At 44.1% G+C, this 16502-nt stretch overlaps 1 protein-coding gene across 3 annotated transcripts in view; it reads right to left on the reverse strand.

Moving 5' to 3' along the window:
* Positions 1-8444: 8444 nt before the first annotated feature.
* PDGFRA (platelet derived growth factor receptor alpha) overlaps positions 8445-16502 on the reverse strand; it is a 34543-nt gene continuing 26485 nt past the window's right edge. For all 3 annotated transcript variants that reach the window (XM_051619678.1, XM_051619679.1, XM_051619680.1), the window contains exons 20-23: positions 14855-14954; positions 14628-14733; positions 13696-13931; positions 8445-11724 (exon numbers count right to left, since the gene is read on the reverse strand). In XM_051619678.1, coding sequence (XP_051475638.1) covers positions 11577-11724; positions 13696-13931; positions 14628-14733; positions 14855-14954 — 590 coding nt within the window. In that variant the 3' untranslated portion in view covers positions 8445-11576. The remainder of the gene's footprint in view (positions 11725-13695; positions 13932-14627; positions 14734-14854; positions 14955-16502) is intronic.

Here is a 16502-nt window from a genome sequence, read left to right on the forward strand (position 1 = left end):
ACATCTAAAACCCCAGGAAGTACCAAATTTAAACCAGGGAGATGATTTGTGTCCTGGGAAGAGTTTGAGGTCATATTCCTCTACTGCCCCTCACTGGGACCAAGATCCCCACAGTCTCCGTGACAGCTTCCACGCACACAGAGAGGGTAGCTGAAGGGAAAAAAGGACAAACACCATCCCTCTCCAGCTGGGCTTTCACATACACAGACAAATCCTGCTAGGAAACGACAAGGACTAGCTAAAGGAAATGGCCTTCAGAGGTATGAAATGCTCATCACTGCCTCCGTAGGAATGGATGAGATGAAAGAGGAAGTGTCAAATCCAAACCAGACCCTGCACACACACCTGTGGCTGTGTACACGCAGCCATCGGAGCCTGCAGAAGATGAAAAGCAGATGAACAACTCAACTTGATAAGGGAATATGGATATTTACATTATTACATGCTAATGGTTGCATGTAAGCCAGAATGTAAACCTGGGTTTTGTGAAAATGGAGGAGATAAATAAAAGTTAATCATCGTTTTCTTGCAGTTCTGCTTTATGGATATGAATAACTGAGACTGAAAGCGGTGCCTGGATCTCCAGTTGAGTATAGCCCTTGAACTTTCTTTCCGTTTCATTCAAATTACTGCTAATTATTAAAGCTCTTTCAGACAAACTCTAGTTCTGTTTATCAACATCTTCTGGGATTCTCATTTTTAAAAAGTTAGTAGCAAATTGGAAAAGCCAATCTCATGACATCACATCAAGTTCAACAACATAATATAGAATCATAGAATCATTAAGGTTGGAAGGGACCTTAAAGATTACCAAGTTCCAACCCCCTTGCCCTGAGCAGGGAACCCTACCACTAGATCAAGTTGCACAAAACCTCATCCACCCTGGTCCTAAAAACCTCCAGGGATGGGGCATCAACAACCTTCCTGGGCAACCCATTCCAGTTCCTCACCACCCTTATACTGAAGAATTTCTTCCTAATATCTAACCTAAATCTCCCCTGTAGGCCCCCTTCAAGTACTGGAAGGCCGCTGTAAGGTCTCCCCTTTGATTATTTCAAATACTGAAATCATTATTTGTCAGTGTTTTAGCTGCTATCTTGACTGATGTTAAGCACACCTAGAAATAAGAAACTTGAAACCAGAACCAAAAATCCTTCTGAGCAATAAAAGACCTTCCTCCAGTGCAGGGCAGTAGCTGCTTCTACAGTTTTTTTAGCTCTCCTGGTGATTTACTCAAGGCTAAATCTTCAGTTGTCCCCCCAGGTGGTCTAGGATTGTCACACTTTTGGACTTACCAGTCTTGGCCATTACTCAATGCTCTTGTATGAAAGATAAAGGAGATGCTTTGTTCTGGACAATGGTGTCAAGGTTTCATCCTTGCTAGGACTGTAGGGTATGTGACATGATGGCATGTGCCCTGTCCATAGAACTGTAGCGGGGTCATTTTACCTTCCTCAGCAGCAGCCAATCCAGCACCACTTCCAGTAGTTGAAGGGATCTCCTGGGCCAGAGCTATTGTTTCCCCTAAGGGCACAAGTCAGACAGGTCTCTGCAGTAGGGCCAGCACTGTGCTTGTGGCTAGGGGACCTCAGAAGGAGCCTGGGGACTGCATGGCAGACAAGCTGCTGGGGTGAGGCACATAGTGATGGAGTGAGAAGACAGGGAGAGAGGTTTACCATGACCTACATCACTACCATTCAGCAAGGCCATGGTGGGGGTCAGCCCTCTCCTTTGTGTTGCTCCTGGGACGTAAAGGTGAGGGGCCCATGGGCAGACAGCAGGCAGGAGGGCAGGCAGGCATGTGCCCGCACACAAGCTCTGCTGCATTCTCACTCAGCTTGAGAGCCCTTGCACCAGCAATGCTCCTGGGACAGCGGGTTCTCCCCAGCTCCCAGACCTGACTACCACAGGGCAGAGCAGGGGAACCAAATGTATCTTTCATTGCCTGGCAAGGGCAGCTCTCTTGACCCTATGCTCTGCTGGCATCTTCTCTGGAAGCTGCCCAGGATAAGAAATCCTGGTAAATACTTCTTAGAAGTACTTCTCACAGCTGTTCCTGTGAAAGGTCCTATGAAAGTGCTGTAGTCTCAGTCTCAGTACAAGATGTTATTACACATGGGATGTGAAGGGGGGTCCTTTTCAGCAGGGAGGGGGCAAAACTGAATTTTGATAGGGGAAAAAAAAAAACACAGAAGTTTGCTTTCTACAGTCTCCATAGTGAACATGGCATTTTCAGGAGAAAATTTGAATACCAAAATATTCGAGCCAAAAAATAAAGTTTTTAATTTTTGGCAGCTCAGGACAGGTTTGGGCTGCTCAGTTTTTGACAGTAAAGCAACATATATTCGCACCATTTTTTTCTTCTTCTTTTACAGAATGCTGACATTTTCAAATGCATTTTCTCTCAACATGCAGTTTCCCTTGAACATTTTCAACAACGCTTTTTTCACGGTATTTTATTCTGAGGGTTTCTCACTGCCAGGGGAACAGCCGAGGATCCAGGGAGGAGAGGTGGATCCAGGGAGGAGCTGTGGAAATAAGTTAGCTATGTGGATGCTCAGGAATGGCTCAGAGCCATGCTGGACCCCTTTGACCCTGTATTTGGCAGCAGCTGGTATTGTCTGAGTCTGAAGCAGGCCATGGATTCAACAGAGCTCCCAGACCACTTCTCAGGGGAGGAAGCTAAAGAGAATGAGGAGGAAAAAGACCCAAGTCAAATACATCTTTGAACAAACCATACAGTCTCAACAAGATAGCAGAAAAAAAGTAGAATATGCCATGCACAGCATTGTCTCACTGCTTGTGCCAGGCTTTATCTAGCAGTCTTGAAGCCAGGAAGAGCATCTCCTGACCAGCCCACAGCTGTAACAGAGCATGGACAGTCAGTCTTGTGTGTCTGCAGCCAAAGGCAGGGGTGCAGACCTCCCTGTTGATACAGTAGGCTGTACCTGGGATTGGTATAGAGGGTTCTCTATCTATTTGTGCTTTTGCATACAGAAAAGCCAAGCATAGGCAGCTCTGACTGAAGCCCTGGGGGGTTTGGTAGTGGCATCCCTTCTGCTCTGCTCAGAGCAGTCTCCCTGGGCCATTCAACAGGGAGGCACAGCTCAGAAAATCATAAGAAGTTCTCAGGACAAAGAGGGAAAATACATTTAAATAAATTCACCTGCATTTTCTTTCTGGGTAGAAAATTATACCACTTTTAGTGGCTACAGGCATATTTCCTCAAGCCAGCCAGTTCAGCTCCACTAACTTCCAGCCAGAGGAACCCCCATTTCTTACACAGAGCAAAAGAGTATTTTACACACGTAACAAAAACTGCCAAAGACAGCCACCAGCAACTACACTGAAAGTAATTTAAATATGTTGATGAAATCTCACTCTCTTGCTCATCCAGTTGATCAGACTAGAAACGGTGGCTAACGGGTTTCTGAGCTCCTTTAGCAAACAGTGTGAAAAGATAAGTCTTGGTTTGGTGCATGCCCAGAGTGTTGAACTAATAACACTTGTCTCACATGTATGCAGCTGCAAAACCTGATATTTACACAAGGATTCACAGAGATGAGAAAAGACTGCTTGCTTTTTTTTTTTTTTTTCCCCCTAGATAACAAGCTCTTGTTCAAATGGGAAGTAATTTGGTAAAACCCTCTGGTCTGTGTCATACAGCATGCCAGGTTAAATGACAACAGTAGACTCTCTTTTTATAATTTAAGATCAACTTTAAAGCATTGACATCATTCCCACATTATTATAGCAACATTTTTACCTACCAAAGTACCCATCATTTTGCTTGTCAAATAGATTGTGAGCAAAACAAAACTCTACCTTTGGAAGCAATCAATCAATGAGCTCACAAATGCACTTGGTATAAGTACAAATACACCCAAATACATTTGCTGCTGGGAGCCACTTCTTTGCGGAGCTGTCACTAGTAGTGCACAACATTAGTAGAGTTAGTAGAACTCAAAAACACAGACCAGGTTTTAGATACCCAAGCTCTACCTCAAGTCCTGTTGTGAGTTAGTTCTCTATCTTTGAAATCTTTCATGGGTAACTGGAGAGGTGCCTGAGGACTGGAGGATAGCAAATGTCACTCCAGTCTACAAGAAGGGCAAGAAGGAGGACCCGGGTAACTATAGACCGGTCAGCCTCACCTCCATCCCTGGAAAGGTGATGGAACAACTTGTCCTTGGCACTATCTCTAGACATATCAAGGAGATGGGGGTCATCAAGAGCAGTCAACATGGTTTTACCAAGGGTAAGTCATGTTTGACTAACCTCATAGCCTTCTATGAGGAAATTACTAGGTGGATAGATGATGGTAGAGCAGTGGATGTGGTCTATCTTGATTTCAGTAAAGCATTTGACACCGTCTCCCACAGCATCCTTGTAGATAAGTTGATCAAGTATGGGTTTGATGATCAGGCAGTGAGGTGGATCAAGAACTGGTTGAAAGGAAGAAGTCAGAGAGTTGTAGTCAATGGGGCAGAATCTAGTTGGAGGCCTGTGACTAGTGGAGTCCCCCAGGGGTCGGTACTGGGACCGGTGTTGTTCAATATCTTCATCAACGACCTGGATGAGGGCACAGAATGTACCCTCAGCAAGTTTGCTGATGACACCAAGCTGGGAGGAGTGGCTGACACACCAGAAGGCTGTGCTGCCATTCAGAGAGACTTAGACAGGCTGGAGACTTGGGCGGGGAAAAACCTGATGAAGTTTAACAAGAGCAAGTGTAGAGTTTTGCATTTGGGGAAGAAAAACGCCATGCACCAGTACAGGTTGGGGGCTGACCTGCTGGAGAGCAGTGTAGGTGAAAGGGACCTGGGGGTCATGGTAGACAGGAGGATGACCATGAGTCAGCAGTGTGCCCTTGTGGCTAAGAAGGCCAATGGCATCCTGGGGTGTATTAGAAAGGGTGTGGTTAGTAGGTCAAGAGAGGTTCTCCTCCCCCTCTATTCTGCATTGGTGAGGCCACATCTGGAATATTGTGTCCAGTTCTGGGCCCCTCAGTTCAAGAAGGACAGGGAACTGCTTGAAAGAGTCCAGCGCAGAGCCACAAGGATGATTAAGGGAGTGGAACATCTCCCTTATGAGGAAAGGCTGAGGGAGCTGGGTCTCTTTAGTTTGGAGAAAAGGAGACTGAGGGGGGACCTCATCAATGTTTACAAATATGTAAAGGGTGAGTGTCAAGACGATGGAGTTAAGCTTTTTTCAGTGAAGACCAGTGATAGGACAAGGGGTAATGGATACAAGTTGGAGCATAGGAGGTTTAAGATGAATATCAGGAAAAATTTTTTTACTGTAAGAGTGACAGAGCACTGGAACAGGCTGCCCAGAGAGGTTGTGGAGTCTCCTTCGCTGGAGACATTCAAAACCCGCCTGGATGCCTTCCTGTGTGATGTACTCTAGGTGACCCTGCTCTGGCAGGGGGGTTGGACTAGATGATCTTTCGAGGTCCCTTCCAACCCCTAGGATTCTATGATTCTGTGCTCCTGCTGGTGGAGCACAGCAGTGCTAAGGGCAAGGTGGTTGTGGCAATGTCTGATACGTCAGATTGCTCCAGGATTTGGAATAGTTTACACACTCAAAACAACCCTTGAACCTGAACGCCTTCTGAGGATTAGAGTTTGGGGGTCAGGCTATATACATTAGACTGATCCCAACTCTGTCTTTTTTAATACCATGAAAGCATGAACCTGGCCCTCAGCTCAGGGGTGCTTCTGGCTTTTCATCTGATACCAGGACAACACTAAAGCAAGAAGAGAATGAATGCAAAGGATATGGACACAGTCTCAGCTGATTTTGGGATATGTAAGCTGTCTCTGCTCACCATATTTTAAAGCATATTTTATTCTAAACCCCTCCTTCTCTGCACTAGAGGTAAGTTTTTTGAGGCAAAAGGCAGTGTCCCTCAATGCCATGAGGGAAAACATGGCAGCTGCCAAGCAAAGTTTCCAGCTTTGCAGAATTTGGGCTGTATGCTGTAACACAAAATGGGTAACTGTGACCCAGAAAAATCCCAGGCAACTTCCCTCACTTCCATGAAGCTGTTTCAGTTTTCCCTTTGGTAAGAGAAGACTTGAGTACAAAATTCATTCTTAAAAAGGAGTGTCTACTGCAGGTCTCATTCTGTGGAAAACTATGGTTACCGTAACAGGTTGAAAGTTCTTCCAAACAAAACATTTGGAGCTGATGGACGCTGGATTTATTTCTTTACCTCTCGTTGCTGTAAAGGCTCCAGCTGCTCTGCCTCTGCAGTGGCAGCACAGCTGTGCTGCTGTGGAAACAAAAACAGGAAAGGGATGAGGAAACTGTTTAACAGATTTTTGTCGGATGCTTCCATCTTGTGGCCAACTCGGAAAAGAAAAGCTTGGCTCTTTGTTTCAATAAAAGTATCAGCAAACGTAAGGAAACATTTGAACTTTTAAAGGTGTCCCAAATAATTTCCTGTAGTTATACAGATGGAGATGAACCTGGATTAGAAGTTAGATGAAGGTTTCCCTTTGAAAGGCATTGAATATCCGTGCCAGCAGAGGAAAGAGCTGGTGCCTTCTCCACCATCTGCTGTGTTTTGGCCTCTGGAGAGTTGGCTGTGCTGAAAGGGCTAGGACTGAGATGAGGCCAGGTGGACAACAAGCCCAAAGGTGTTGAACCCCACCCTTGGCCTTGTTGTAGACATCAATGCCTGGATTCCCATGATGTGTGGACTCTCTTTCATCCTCTAACAATGGGGATAAAGTGATAGGGTGCTGCTGTTTTGCAAGGGCAACTTCAGCTTCCCAGAGTCTCTGGGAGCATCTTGAGGTGGCCAGATGACATGCTTCTGGCTGATGGACCTGCTGCTCTTCTTTTACACCTCTCATAGCAATCCAGAAGCTTAGCCAAAAGTTTGTTTACCTGCCTAAGCTGAAATCTCGTGCTTAAGACTAACATGGAAAGCCATTCATTGCTTTTCCTTCCCCATCCTGGCCAGGAGCCAGTCCCTCCCTGCTGCTCTGGGCACTCTGCTGCTCTCCCACTAGCTCCTCTCTCCCAGACAGACAGCCTCTGGTGCATGCCAGTGAGCTCCCTCGGGACATTTCCAACCAAATACTTGCAGGGGCCTTGAGACAGGCAGCAAGACGATGAGAGGAACTCCTGAGGGACAGTCAGGCTGGGATTTCCAGTGCAGTTGGCTTTTCGACTTTTTGCCTAAGATGAATCAACTTCAGCAAGATGGACATTCACCATCCATGCTCCCCAACATGGACATACAGGCTCATAGGCACACTCAGCCATACCCTACACATGGAAGACAGTATTCCTGCTCAGGAAGGGCAAAGAAGAGGATGGAGAACTGAATCTGAGGTCTGTATGCAGCTGCAGCCTCTTGTATAGAGAGGGATTTTGTGTCACCAGCCTTTAGCTTGCACAGCAGGAATAACAAAACCATCAGTCCTCGTGCCCCACACAGCTACTGAACTTCCAGAAGAGCATGTGCATGGCTAAGCAGGACAGACCTAAGGACATAAGTGCTGTCATGACTCTTTTCCAAACCTCTGGGGTGGCACGAATCATTGCATTGTTGTAGGATAAAGACACAAAGGAAAAGGAACCTGCTCTAACTTTTGTCTATGGCACGGGCCCAGGCTGCTGCACCCCGTGTGAAGCAAGAAGAGGGTTTGCTTTGCAAGAAAGTAGTAATGGAGAGGGACATGTTAGATGGAGAGATCCTCTCAAAGCATACTTTAACAAAAGTGACCCATCTGTGGTCAGAATGCTGCCAACCTGCCTGTTCACAGGATTTTCCTACTGCAGCCTTGTCTGGCTCCTGTTGGCAAACCAGGACAGATTCCAGTGCAGGGAAGTGCAGTTGACAAGTTTAAGTCTGTTTTCAGGTTGAAATCTTGCAGTTCTTCTCAAATTCACATTCAGTTACACACACTGTGTAAAATTAATCACTGTGAGAGCAAAGAGTGACACGAGCCACTTTTAGTCCCTTGTTAAAAGCAGCACTTTATTATGCACCTCTGCTAGAAGCAGCAGCAGATGTATTGCAGACACAAGGTACAGCATCTCCCTTTGCATCCCATGTCCCTCCTTTCCTCTTCTCGGTGTATGTAACTTCCCCAGCACATGCAGTGTCAGGGTCAACAAGGGTTTCATCTCATGGGGGATCCCAGTGCCAGCCTGGGCAGATGAGCAAGCAGCAGTCACTGGAGCATCACACCTGCCATGTTTTGAGGGAGAACATGGTTCCCCACAGATGTCACTCACTACCCAGGTCATTTGCCACAGGCACTTCCCCACTGTGCCCACTGGAAAGGCTCAGAGACCTGCTGGTCATTGCTGCCTGATGGCTTTGCAGAGCACTCAATTAACTAAAACTTTTGTAGGGGAAAAAAACAAGCAAGACTGATTCTTTAGAACCATCTTTCAATAAGCAAGTATAGACCCCTCACATATCCTTAAATTATATATCATTTATTGAAATATAGAGATCTTAATTTACAGGATTTTTTTCAAAGGCAAAATATCAACAGGGGCATTTTTGAAATACATTTTGTGCCTACCATCATTCAGGCCAGGTTGCCCTTCTTCAAACATTTCACAACAGCCACCGTTTTGGAAACACTTCCTTTTTTATTATTCTAAAATATAACTTTTGGACATTCAAAGTGCAACAGTTAACGTGCCTGTGGAATATATCACAGTAAAAAAAAATATAAACAAAGGCAGTGATATAGCTGTCATAAATGTTTTGGCAGTATTCTAGAAGTCTATATAAAAATACTTATATACATATTGATGTATAACATCATCATATCTCACGTCCTTCATCATGTAATAGGACCATTTTGTACAAGTTGCAGACCACGCTGTAAGGAATTGGTTGGCCATTCCAAATCAAAACCTGTGTTTCGTAGGCTAATGCTGATTGTCGTTATACACTTACTGTAGTGAAAAGTTTGGGAATATCTCTTCCAGTGGCTTCTCAAAAAATAAGCCATAAAAGAAAATTCTGAAATACTGATAATGTTGTTGACTAAAGGAATCATCCTCTCGCACTCCTCCCTCTCTAGTAAATCCCCTCTCTTCCTCTGCTTCTTATTCCAGTTTCCAGGCCAGCTTATCTGATTCCAAGCCTGCAGTGAGCTGGATTTGGCTAGACCCCTGCCATGGATGTAGTTCATCTACATGACACAATTACAAGATGGAGAATGAACATTATCATGCATAAGAAAGTAAGCCAGCTGTGGTTCATATCCATCATTTAAGTCTAGCCCCGAGATGTGCTGTGAGATACAGAATGAAACCTGTGAGGGGAAGGGGAGAGAGCATTAAAATGTCCTTAGATTCCAGTGACTGGTATAATCAAATGTGCTGGGGCTGATTTTCAAACCCTGAAGAACACCAGGCCATGTGCAAAAATGCAGGTGAAATTGCTTGCCTAATTTGAATGTGTAGTTGTAATGACTATACAAGCAAATTAAGGCACATGTGGTCTCAAGTGGCCATTCAGATATCTGGGATATCCAGTAGACTATTTGTGTTTCCTCAATTCATAGTTCACACATGGAGGGGGACTTTACATTGTCTCATCTGTCCTGGTTATTTTGAGAGTCTTTATGTTCCACAGTTGTGGCCGTACAGAGCTCAGTGCCATGTGTTCAGCTAAAGCACAGCTCCCAGGAAGACCCCTGGTCTTGGTCTGTTGGCTGCAGGAAAAGGAGGATGTGCCATTGCTTACTGTTCTTCTGATTGTCAGTCTGCATCAGGGTTGAAAATGTGGGTGCCTTGCTTCAGGTCCCATTTTCACATCTGCAGTACCCTTGTATGTGGCCTCAGCCAGGTGGCATTTTGAAATCCAGACCCAGGATTATTTGCCTGTAACACTGACAATATTACATTTGCTTGCATTTGATCCACAACTGTCCACAACAAGTGAAGTCAAGGGGATTTGCGTAGCTTTTTGTAGGACCATTTCAAGTTAAACTTCAGTTTAACATGGCAGTGTGTTCTGTTGGTCACTTCTGATTCATCTGTCACACTTCCTAGGAAAAATACTGCAATAAAGAGATAAGTTTGCACCACTATTGCGTTGGTTCTGTCATGTCAGAGGCTGAGCACATCCTGTGAGGCACTCATCACACTGAATTAAAGTTAAGTTTGAAAGCTGAGCACCAGAAAGGACAGGGCCCTTCGCAGTGATGTACCTTTTTTTCACATGTAAGTCTTCCAAAACATCATATCTCAATAACATGTTGTACAATGATAGCAGTAAGCATGATACTTTGTTCATATAAGTGGTGTCAAAAAAATAATTGCAGGCTGAGAGCAGGTTCATTTTCATGCACCTTCCTCTGAAAAACACTCTTGGAAGCAATTACCATCTGTCATTACAGTCTGCAAAGATAATAGTCTGAGTTTCCTGATCCTGTTTAAACCTGAAAACTAAGAGAAGAATATTAGCTGCAGAAATATTTCTGCTTATTTAATCCGGAGTTCCAAGCTGGGAGAGATGTCTTTGTTCCTTGAGCAGTTCAAATATCAAATTGATTCTTCACAGCTAACCCCAGGGTAAGATTTCTTTTGAATAGCCATGAAACATTAATAATGGGATGTCACTGGTGGTTTGTCATAATCTGATTAGAAGAACTACTCAGCTCATGATAGAGAACTAAATTGTAAATTTTTCTCCATGTTAAAGTAGTTTTAGCTAACCAGAGCAGTTACCATACTGTGTATAGCCAAATAAGACACTTGTTTCCTAAAAATCTTCAGGTCATAAATTTTTTCCCTGTACTTGAAAAAGTTTCTTCAGACTGTGCTTTTACTGAAGGACAATGAAGTATAAAATATACATTTAGTGTTACTGAAAACAGTAGTAGTATTACCTTGAAAACAGCTATCTTCTATAGTTAATAAAGACTAGGTTTCTAACACCTATTATAGACTGTTTTATTATTATTATTATTATTCCCCTTTACTTGCATTAATGGTAAAAAGTAAAATGTTTTTAGTACCGGTCAGTGTCCCTTGTGGTTTTAGACCTTTTTGGTCCAAAAGTGGTTTTTGTGTGTTCTTCAATTCACATGATAGTTCAACAGCAGCTGACATTGAGATTGAGGGAGGAAGTACACAAAATTCATCAATGATCACTTCTAAAATCTGTGGCATATCTTCAATGTGCACCTCAAACGATCCTTGAGTAGATAGTTATTTACATAATTACAATGGTGAAGTATTGCTGCAGTGGAAATTCAATCCATTGAAGTCATATGAATGCCCTTGAAACACAAAACTGGTCTGTTTGTGGCCTTTTCCTTCATCCTCCTACCAGTTCGAATGGCAAACAACACTGAGATGCTACTGAAGTACTGCAAGAAGCAACACTAAAAAAATCCATCTTTGACATGTCTCTTTCATTCTTACTCAGGGTGATACCTCTGTCTATTGCTGGGAGTTCCTCTGTACAAATCCACCTTCTCTTCACATCCTTGACATCGCAGTAAAGTGGTTTTCTCTGTGGAGCAGAAGTCTGTAGACAACACGGCAAGCTTCCCTGTGTGCAGAGCTGGAAGGTGTCTGTGGAGTTACAGGAAGCTGTCCTCCACCAGGTCTGAGGAGTCGATCCCAATGTCGTCCATCATGTCAATGTCCTCAATGGTCTCATCCTCTCGCTTGATGAAAGTAGAGCTACTGGAACCAGTTTCAATGGCACTTTCTTCAGATGTCTGGGAACTGGAAGAGACAAACATCTCAGAGATAAAACACACAGCAAATGTGGCTAGGTGAGTACTCCAGCCTCTAGCAGAACTGACCACCACCTCCCCACATGGTCTGACTCACAACACAATCTTAGTTGACTCTGACCACCTTTTTCTTAGGCATGACACATCTTGTATCTCAAGAGTAATGAACCACCTTGGAATTCAAAGGAGGGGGTTGTTCATATGGTCCTCCAAGCTCTTTCTGCCAGAGACTTATTAAAGAAATAGCTTTATGATATTGCTGTGACAACAGGCCTCTTAGGTAAATCTACGGAGGTCAGGTGAAAATAAGATAACAATATCAGACAGTAAGAATAACAGAGAGAGGTAATAAATCTTAATCTGGTTAGTGCTTCTTACAGACTGTGTTCATCCCCCCCTCTTGAAAATAAAGAAAAAGTATTAGAAGAAGAGGCTTCTAGGTTGCTGATTCTATATACTGTGAATTAAGTGCTGAATTAAACTCCCACCATTCACAGCAAGGGTTACACTGTTGTGCTGTAGTGGAATTGGTCATGGAAACTGAAAAGGGAGCAGTATAAAGTCCTGAATACCCTGTTTTCACTAAAAAGAATACAATGGAAGACATTAAAAGAAACTTCTCCAAAATTTTGGAGCTGGTTTCACACAGACCAACTCAATCCTTGGAGATCTTGTGTGCAGCTCCAGGCATTGAGTTGCAGGGTCAAGATGTGCTGCAAAACAGAATCATAGAATGATTAAGGTTGGAAGGGACCTTAAAGATCATCAGGTTCCAACCCCCCCTGCTATGAGCAGGGACACTCCACACTTGACCAGGTTGCACAAGGCTTCATCCAACCTGGCCTTAAACACCTCCAGGCAGGGGGCTTCCACAGCCTCCTTGGGCAACCCATTCCAGCACCTTACTACTCTCATGGTGAAGAATTTCTTCTGGATGTCTAACCTGAATCTATCCTCTTTCAGTTTAAAACCATTACTGCTTCTCCTATCACTACCCTCTCTAGTGAAAAGCCCCTCCCCAGCTTTCCTGTGCCCCCTGAACCTCCATGCAGACACTGGGAGTTGTCCAAGATAGCAAGGTAGTGCCAGTGACACACAGGAGCACTCTACCACAAGGTCCCTTCCCCTGACAACCACAAAAGAAGCAAAATGAGGGGGTTTTTTCCAACACGGTGGCCAGTCATACTACCATATTTACATAGAAACTTCCCAATAAGCAGTTTCAGTGGAGCCAAGGAAACCATTTTCAGAGCAGGATGCTGAAAAGTATTAATGCACATTGTCAAATATGATCCCAAACAGTGACTATAGGCTACATGATCAATGGCATCCTGGGGTGCATTAGAAAGGGTGTGGTTAGTCGGTCAAGAGATGTTCTCCTCCCCCTCTATTCTGCATTGGTGAGGCCGCATCTGGAGTATTGTGTCCAGTTCTGGGCCCCTCAGTTCAAGAAGGACAGGCAACTGCTGGAAAGAGTCCAGCGCAGAGCTACAAAGATGATTAAGGGAGTGGAACATCTCCCTTATGAGGAAAGGTTGAGGGAGCTGGGTCTCTTTAGCTTGGAGAAAAGGAGGCTGAGGGGTGACCTCATCAATGTTTACAAATATGTAAGGGGTGAGTGTCAGGGAGATGGAGTTAGGCTCTTCTCAGTGATGACCAGTGATAGGACAAGGGGTAATGGGTGTAAATTGGAGCATAGGAGGTTCAAGGTGAATATCCGAAAAAATTTTTTTACTGTGAGAGTGACAGAGCACTGGAACAGGCTGCCCAGGGAGGTTGTGAAGTCTCCTTCACTGGAGACCTTCAAAACCCACCTGGATGCGTTCCTGTGTGATGTACTCTAGGTGACCCTGCTCTGGCAGGGGGGGTTGAACTAGATGATCTTTCGAGGTCCCTTCCAACCCCTAGGATTCTATGATTCTATGATTCTATGATTCTATGATCTGTAAGCTGCACCTACCTGTGCCTGTTCCTTTTGCCAAGCTCATCTTCAGAAACAGGGTCAATGTCAGGCAGGGGGATGATGTACCCGCTGTCAGCACTCAGCCTCTGCTCATCAAATCCACTCTCCCTGTCCTTTAACTTGTCTTCATTCTTGTAGGTGACACCAATATAAGCATTGTCACAGTCGCCTCTCATGCGTGTGACAGCTGGGTGATCACTTTTCAGGAAGTCCAGGTGAATCTTCTCATAGCTCTGAAAATATTCATTTCAAACCCCTCATTAGAAATTGTTTACTAAGGTTGCCTTTCTTGAGATGGGTATCTGGGATTCAACAATCCAGTAAATATTCTACCCTATGGGCCAGTAACACTGGATAGGTAAGCCAAGCCTCTTCAAATTATTTGAAGGGAGAAGTGATGTGTGGGTTTTATATGATGCAGGAGTGAATGTGGAAAGCCAGAGCAGACAAATGGATATGAAGGAGGAGTAGCGAGTGGAGGAAATGAACGAAGGTAGGTGGGAAAATGAAACACTGAGTGATGGGGTAGGAAGAGTTTGTCCAGAGGTATCAGAAGTGTGAGGGGAAAACTTGTGTCCAAAGAGGAAGACAGGGAGATTATACACGTGGCCATGTAATCCCTTTTCTAGAATTCTTTCACTGCCTAGAAAATTCTGTGAAAGTATATAAAACTCATTCTCCAGTAGAAAAATTGAGTTGGTAGGTTTTCATTAGAAATTGAAAGTTCTGCTTCCCAGCTAACACTGCAGAACTGTTTCTCTCAGTAAGCTTGTATGCAGAAAATAGACAATGTCTCTGTCTGAACCACATCATTCATGTAGGTTATGATGTGCCAGCTTAGTATTCAAGGCTCTGATGGATGGAACAACATTTATAATTCCCTCTTAAACAGTATATAAAAAACACAGAGCAAATTCCAAAAAGCAAACCTTTTTGTACTGTCCAGGCAACAAACTCTCCACAATTTCACTCAAATGGTAAAAGGAAGGTCTTTTCTCTGGTTCACTGTTCCAGCACTTCACCATGATCTCATACCTGCAAATAAGATGGATTCCACATTAACCAGCTGATAAAATAAAATGAGTAACCAAACAGAGATTAAAGCCAAAATTGTCTGGGGACTGGCCAGGTGTGGATAAGTAAAATGCACACATACACTTCATTGGTAGCATGATCAGGTTTGGCCATCCGGTATCCGCTCTTGATCTTATTGTAGAAAGTAGAATCAACCATCATACCAGGATATGGTGTGCCACCTGCAGATAAAAGAGAAGAAAAAAATACTACTCTATCCTTGACTACCCATGCAGAGTTCCCAAATACTGTCTTGCTGTTCATGTCAAAAAGCGTTAAGGTTATAATTTGACATGCCATCAAAATTAATCTTTCCTTGCCAATGTTTCACATCACACCCGGTGGCTTGATCACATTAAGTGTTTCACATGACCTCATGTGAAACTCTGGCTGGGCGCAGAAGTCGGGTGATACACCTGGATCAGGTCACCATCCTGCATTTGGCAGATCTGAGGTTATGGCTTTGCTCTGCTACTGACCTTCTGTGCAACCGTAGGCAAATCACTTGCTCTGCATGGTTTTATTGCCTTTGGCACCTGCAAGACAGCTGAGAGTGACTCAGCCCGGGTTATTTGCCTTATCCCATCTGCAAGGGCAAAGCCTCAGTGTTCCCTCCATACCTAAGCCTTCCCACCTGGGCAGCTAGCTTTAGACAAGAGTTAACGTGCCAGGTGCATGGGTTGTCTAAAAGTTTGTTCTCAGTCCCTGAGCTGATACAGTTAAGCAATTGTTTGGAGCTACAGCGTACAGACATGGGTGATGTGTAAAAAGACCATTCAAGCTCAAGTCAGTGTTGCAGCAAGATGTCAAAGTTGACTTTCTTAATAAACACGGCTAAGCATGTATTTTGTTTTCTGAGAAGTATCATTTTTCTCCAGCAGAGCAGGTATACTGTAATATTTACACCAGAAAAGCCAGTCCTTTCAAAAGCAGGATTTTCACCTAAAGCTGGGCTTCAGAAACTTCCTTACAGGTAGAGCAGTGAAGCACACACTTAGCTATGCCTCACTTCCTGAGCTATCCAACAGCACTCCCATGCCCCCCAGGGATGCTGGTGAATGGGTATTTACAGGATTCTGTGATACCCAGAGATTACAGTAATCAGTACCATAAACAGTGGCACAACTGCTGTTTTCTGAGAAGCAGCTTTCTGACAACTTATTATAGAAAATAACATTAAGCTTGGGGTTGCAGTGAGGCAGTAGTAGATACCATAGAGGCATGATTAATTTTGCTCAGAGTAAATCTGGGCAATGCACACTTAGTGAAGCTGGCCAGCCACCTGCCTGGGAAGCTAATTAATCAGGCAGAGGAGAGAGCCAGGCTGTTCCCAGCTGGGAGCTGTACATTGTCTGTAACTGCTATACATTGTCATAACCACTTTACACTGCCATAAACCAACTGTGTGAACAGTGCTGACCTGGAAATGAAAAATCAGCATCCCAGAAGATTGACATTTGTTTTCATTCTGTAATGGGACTAAGACAGACCCTTCTGAAATGTATACGAAGAGACTGTTTCAAACCAGCCGCTTGGCTGGGCTGCAGCCCCAAGTGCTCCACTGCAAGTGGGAAGCATGTTCCTTCTCATATTAGCCAAAAAACCACCCTGGGCCAGCACATCAATACTTTTCCACAAAGGCTTTCCCAAAAGCTTTTAATTCAGAGCTTTCAGTTTCCTAGCAGAAAAAAAAAAATGTTGGAGAAAAAAAAGCCTAAGGAGAAAATTTT

The sequence above is a fragment of the Apus apus genome, chromosome 4 (assembly GCF_020740795.1).
Source record: "Apus apus isolate bApuApu2 chromosome 4, bApuApu2.pri.cur, whole genome shotgun sequence".
NCBI classification, from domain to species: Eukaryota; Metazoa; Chordata; class Aves; order Apodiformes; family Apodidae; genus Apus; species Apus apus.